Source organism: Theropithecus gelada, chromosome 3 (genome assembly GCF_003255815.1).
Source record: "Theropithecus gelada isolate Dixy chromosome 3, Tgel_1.0, whole genome shotgun sequence".
NCBI classification, from domain to species: Eukaryota; Metazoa; Chordata; class Mammalia; order Primates; family Cercopithecidae; genus Theropithecus; species Theropithecus gelada.
The window spans coordinates 167,029,009-167,035,116 of NC_037670.1; the positions used below are offsets into that span (position 1 = coordinate 167,029,009).

Sequence of the window (6,108 nt, forward strand, 5' to 3'; positions counted from 1 at the left end):
AGGCCCTAGAATAATTTCTGGGGAATCTGTACTCTCAATAATTTACAGACAACCCAGGTCTGCTTTGCATCTGATCAGATGGACTAAATCTTGGGGACTCTGCACCGCTGGCCACTCAGGAAAGGGGCTGGCAATGTTGCCTGGGACAAGAAAATATAGTTAGAAACATTGGTGTGAATCTAGCATCAGAGAGATGATGTAAGGACAGCCAGGAAGAGCTGGAACCTGAGGTTTAATCACAGGCTCCTCACCCTTCGCTAATGGGCAGGTGTGTGAGCTCCAGCATGGAGCACCGCAGCACTAGGTGGGAGGAGGGTGAGAGGGTGATGGGGCAGCCTGTGAGCTTGGGCAGGGTAGACAGAGGAGCAACTGTGTCACCACAGGAGCTTCTGCCTTCACCCATCCCTCCAGCTCTGTAGGACAGGTAGAGTCCAGGGTCTGTGTAGCACTAGAACTAAGGAAGCCTGCATGGGGAGGACACAGGACAGTGACATCACAGGATACCCCTCCCATCAGGAAAATTAAGGCCCAGAACTCACTCAGCTCTTCCCCAGGAGGACCAAGCCCTGCGTCAGGTGCAGTGCTGCCTGCCCCACTGTGCCATGGGCCCCGGGATCCTTTGCTGGGCGCTGCTTTGTCTCCTGGGAGCAGGTGAGTCCTGTGCACTGGACAGCAGCCCCATTCTCAGCTTTCCCATCCCTATATCCTCCACTTTAACTTGGGGAGGACCTCCAGGCTGTCGCCTGAGCTCATCCTCCATCTGCTTTTCCGACAGGCCCAGTGGAGCCTGGAGTCACCCAAAGTCCCACACACCTGATTAAAACAAGAGGACAGCATGTGATTCTGAGATGCTCTCCTATATCTGGGCACAGCAGTGTGTACTGGTACCAACAGGCCCTGGGTCAGGGGCCCCAGTTTATCTTTGAGTATTATCAGAAGGAAGAGAGAGGAAGAGGCAACTTCCCTGATCGATTCTCAGGTCGCCAGTTCCCTAACTATAGCTCTGAGCTGAATGTGAGCGCCTTGTTGCTGGGGGACTCGGCCCTGTATCTCTGTGCCAGCAGCTTGGCACAGCCTGCAGAGTCACTGACATTCTGTATGTAAACTTCCTGCCTTAGCTTTGATTTGAGAGCTACAGGCCGCACCCAGCTTTCACTCCTTCAAGGGAAGCTTTTAGTTGTTTGGAAGGCATGTCTACTGTCCTACTGAGTGCAGAGCTCTCCCAACCAACAGCGTCCAGGTTTCCTGTACCCTGAGTGCGCCCGCTTCTCTGCTGCATCCTCTTGCAGCTTGTCACTTCCTGGGTAACTTCAGAACAAGAGTGACTGCTGAGCCCTAGATGTGTGCTTGATTCTTTGTATTTGTTATGTAGCTTAAAGCTTTTCAACAGTCCTGCACATCAAACATTCTTATTCTTCCTTTACAGATGGGAGGCTCAGGGACATTGAGTNGGTGCCTGGCATGTGGGGAGACCCATTTCACAGAGAATGGATGAGTGAATGACAGGCTGAGTGGGTGATGAGTGGGTGGATGAACCAATAGTAGGAACACACTACATCTACTGTAACCTGGCAGAGATCTAGCATTAAGTATAAGAAAGCCCACCCCTTTGATTGCTGGGCTCAGGTCAGTCTTGGAAATTGATGGGGAATCACTATCATGGCGTCCACACCTGGCTCAAGGCTTCCTCTTGTGGCTGCAGCACCTGACCTCCTCCAGGTCTCTGTGCTCTCCTTCAGGGTCTTCCCCCACAACAAATTAAGACAGATCAGAGATCTACCTCTATAATTCCATCCTTAAAGGTTGTTCCTTGAAACCACATCTGGTAAGAAAATCTCCATTATGTTTGCATCAATAAAACAGGGGTACTACAAGTTTGAGAGTGTAACAGATTTATGATCAGAATTAGACTTTATGCATATGTGGGGTTTGCTGAGGAAGACAAGGTCTTGAGGAGAGAAGTCAGAAGGTGAAGGAGCCAGTCAGTAGCCAGGGCTTCTGGAGGTCTGGGCAGGACAGGCTGGAGTGGCAGAGACATGAGAGGATCAGAGCATGCCAGGCCATGCAGTGGGATCTTGAGCTGGGAGAACAGGAAAAGGCCAAGGAAACCTGCTTCTGGGGAAGCTGTTCCCTCTGTGTGGGGGCCACCCCTGCAGGTGCACTGCCAAATACCGGGGGCAGCCTGGCTGCTGTTGGCCAGATGAACTGGACACAGAGTGCAGAAGGAACAGGACTTCCAAGGTCTGTTGGATGCCTCTGTATCTGATGGTCACTAACTCTCACTGTCTGACCACAATGACCTGCCGATTGTTATAGTGACTGTTTTATATCCATCTTCTAAATTTTACCACATTTATCTTTGACCATCTCTAACCCAGAATGATAAGAGAAATGGCATTGTGGGAAAGTCAGACTCTTACCTTTGCAAAGTTGACTTAATACAATCCAGCACAGGAGGGATTCTCCCAGATTAGGCACCAGATCAACGACTGTCTCAACCTTCCATGGTCCGTGGACTCCTCTCTGGGGGACACCTGTGCTGCTCAGGTGAATGTGGACACAATTTGTATGTAGATATTACAGACACTGGCTACTAACTTTTCTTTTAATCCTGTGCCTGAAATCTCACTCCACCCAGAGGCAGGGCTCTGCCTCCTGCTTCTGTTTCCTTCCTGAGCTTCCGTCCTGCTGGTGTTGCTGGGACATCAGACTCCTGCTCAGAGTGTAGCGACCTGTGGAGAGGGAGGGAAGCTCACCTCTTCGGAGGTGTAGCGACCTGTGGAGTGGGAGGGAATCTCATGTCTTGCTGCCTTCCTGGATCCAGTTCTTTTATAACCAAAGCAAGCACTCTGGTCTCTCTTTGAGCTCTGCAGTATGAGAAATGTGCTTCATGAATTTGTAACTGATCAGCTCAATGATTTGATGGCAAACCCGAAGTGAAATCCTCAGATCTGCAGAAATTGCCCTGCATTTCTGTGAAGATGGCAAGAATACTGTGTGGTAGAGATGCCTTCTCTCCATGTAGAGACCTGGCCCCCAAACAGGACAGAGCAGAGAGGGCCAAAGAGCTCAAAATATGTCTCAGATGGTTGAAAGACAATTTCCCAGGACAATCCTGCTGACAACAATTGGTCCCTCGTATTACACGCCTAACCACCCTTCCTCCCAGATCAGCTGAGTACCCAGGATATCACACATCCCAGCATCTTCCAACAAGCAAAAATACTTCGCATGCCAGCCTCCTTCCAGCACCACATTGACTAACCCCAGAAACAGACTTTCCAGAAAAAAGCTCTATCTTCTCTTGGCCCAGTCTAGCCTGGTAGGTTTAATTCATGATTTGTGTGACCTTTTAACTTACTCAAAGGAGAACATATGATTTCAGAGTAAAGAATGTTAATTTCATTTGTATAAATTGGACCTAAACAGTAAACTGAGTAGTTTTCTTCCATCAGTGTCTTAAATTGGACAGTGGTAAAACAAATCTTAGATGCTAGAACTTTTTAGGTCCTGGTGTTTTTCATATGGAAGTTCCCAGTTACCCAGTCCAGGGCATGGAATAGATGAGCATTAGTAAGTCACTCTATGCTTGAGATGATTTTCTATGGGTATTTTTTCTGAGTTACAGTTAACAAAGGTGGGAAGTGATCCCAGAAGAAAGGCATGAGGGCAGTTCATGAGGGAACCCATGTGATGTGACAGTCCCATTGGGCACCAGTGACTGGGGGAATGGAGGAGTCTGGGGCATGAATGGGGATGGCAGAGGGGATCCTGTTTTGCAGGAAAGACAATGAGCTCACCTCTTTGTGCCCTATGTTAGGGGCAGTGTTGGTGCATCCTACAGGACATGCCCAGCAGACAGAGGAGCGGCTGTGGGATGAGAAGATGAAATCAGAGATGCAGTGTGAGGCCTCCGGGTACAGACAGCTCTGGAGCCCAAAACGATGAGCCATACATTGATATTGTTAAAACGGAGGTTATAAATATTTAAAGTGTCACCCAGGTGTGTTCTAGTATAAATGCTGTGACCCTGAGTTCCTGGGGATTGAGAGAGGAAGTGATGTAACTGTGGGAACTGCCCTGTGGGGACAAGGACATCCGTCATCCTCTGCTCCTGCTCACAGTGATACTGATCTGGTAACGCCCCCGTCCTGGCCTGACCCTGCCATGGGCACCAGGCTCCTCTGCTGGGTGGTCCTGGGTTTCCTAGGGACAGGTGAGTCCTCAGAACACAAAGTAGTTTCATTTTTTTTTCTGTATGTAGGTGTGTGTGTGTGCGTGTGTGCGTGTGTGTGTCTGTGTGTGAGTGATGACTACAAATGTTTTCCTTATTCTGTTGCCAGATTCTATTTCCACAGATCACACAGGTGCTGGAGTCTCCCAGTCTCCTAGGTACAAAGTAATAAAGAAGGGACAGGATGTAGCTCTGAGGTGTGATCCAATTTCGGGTCATGAAGCCCTCTATTGGTACCAACAGGCCCTGGGGCAGGGCCCAGAGTTTCTGACTTACTTCAATTATCAAGCTCAACCAGACAAATCAGGGCTGCCCAATGATCGGTTCTCCGCAGAGAGGCCTGATGGATCTGTCTCCACTCTGACGATCCAGCGAACAGAGCAGCAGGACTCGGCCGTGTATCTCTGTGCCAGCAGCTTAGCCACAGCGTGGCACAGTCACCTCCTTCCTGTTCACAAACCTCATCCTTCGCTCTCCTGCAGTTCCCAGAGACTCTTGACAGAGGCCTCTCTTTGCTCCTCACTTTTCATGGGAAAGAGGTGGATTTGGACTTTGGCTGTCCTTTGGGTAGAAAGAGACCACAGATTCATTTCTGAAACACAGTGACTGCAAATGTAGGTGGTGAAAACAATCAGGGCCCACTGTGCTCTAGGAGTCCTCGCAGCCAACTCACTTCTCCAAGCAAGGAGTGGGTGTCTTAGCCTCGGCCTTCAGGGCAGACATGCATCTTCTATAGGTCTTGGAGGCTGCTGTGTTGCCCACATCCATGAGGTTGTCAAGGGCAGGAAACATGCCTCTTCTGCATATGTTGGGGCATCTGGAAGGTCTGAGGCTACATCCCCACGAAGATGTAGCCTCTTTCTTTTGAAGCCTCTTCTATCCCTGTCACCTTGGAAGTTTTCTACAACAAAATATCAAACCTCTCTTCCTGTTTGAAGTAAAGGTCTTTGCAACTTTTGTGGTCCTTACGTGATAAATACAATCATGATAACAATAAGACTTCATTTTTTCTGCCTACTTTAAGCCACATGTACCCTTTATTTTGTTTCCATTTGCCATTGCTGCTGTTCTGATACACACAGGCATGCATTCACCACTGCTGCCAGTTCACCTTGATTCCCTCAGGAAATCTGATTTTTAGACTCTTGAGTGTTTTCGTTGTTGTCCAACTCATTTGATTTGAAATAATTTTCCTGAGGACTTTAACTCAAGAAGTGTTTTATTTTTAATATTGAAACTATTCCCTTTTATTTTTCATAATATATAGTGTTATACAGTACTTGTTATAAATAGAAGTACAATGATTATATTGCAATAGAATCTTCCATCTCTCTATGGGTGATGCTGCAGTTTGTATCTATGAAATCAAACGCACTGGTCAGAGCTGATGTGATTATGGATTATGGGTTTCTGAGAGTTCTTGGCAACAGGCCACTTCTCCAAGTCTGGGACTCAGTGTCTCACACACAGCCATGACAGAGGTGCCCTGAATTTTTCATAGCTAAGAGGGGCATCAGCCGGGCGCGTTGGCCTGTAATCCCAGCACTTTGGGAGGCCAAGGCGGGCAGATCACGAGGTCAGGAGATTGAGACCAACCTGGCTAACACGGTGAAACCCTGTCTCTATTAAAAATACAAAAATTAGTTGGGCGTGGTGGCAGGTGCCTGTAGTCCCAGCTACTTGAGAGACTGAGGAAGGAGAATGGCGTGAATCTGGGAGGCAGAGCTTGCAGTGAGCTGAGATCACGCCACTGCACTCCAGCCTGGGTGACAGAGGGAGACTCTGTCTCAAAAAAAAAAAAAGAGGGGCATCATAGTCCTTCCAAACTCACTGATCAGAAATTGTGGTGGTACAGACACCAAATTTCTTTCCTC

General features: G+C 48.4%; 1 protein-coding gene and 1 gene segment (V, D, J or C); both read left to right on the forward strand.

The window, feature by feature from the left end:
* Positions 1–524: 524 nt before the first annotated feature.
* LOC112621717 lies at positions 525–1,104 on the forward strand. The segment is given in 2 exon segments: positions 525–651; positions 776–1,104. Coding segments are annotated over 2 exon segments (378 nt in total).
* Positions 1,105–3,756: 2,652 nt separating this feature from the next.
* On the forward strand, positions 3,757–4,840 carry LOC112621718. The gene is made up of 3 exons (XM_025381097.1): positions 3,757–3,917; positions 4,053–4,216; positions 4,359–4,840. The coding sequence occupies exons 1-3, from the start codon at positions 3,757–3,759 to the stop codon at positions 4,838–4,840; spliced, it is 807 nt and encodes a 268-aa protein (XP_025236882.1).
* Positions 4,841–6,108: the final 1,268 nt, after the last annotated feature.

Excerpts from the sequence above, each read along its gene's own strand:
- LOC112621718 (XM_025381097.1), top strand. The coding sequence starts at position 3,757 with ATGGCAGAGGGGATCCTGTTTTGCAGGAAAGACAATGAGCTCACCTCT. Across the intron at positions 3,918-4,052 it reads ATGCAGTGTGAGGCCTCCGG|AGGAAGTGATGTAACTGTGG; the intron begins GTACAGACAGCT and ends GGGGATTGAGAG. Across the intron at positions 4,217-4,358 it reads CCTGGGTTTCCTAGGGACAG|ATCACACAGGTGCTGGAGTC; the intron begins GTGAGTCCTCAG and ends CTATTTCCACAG.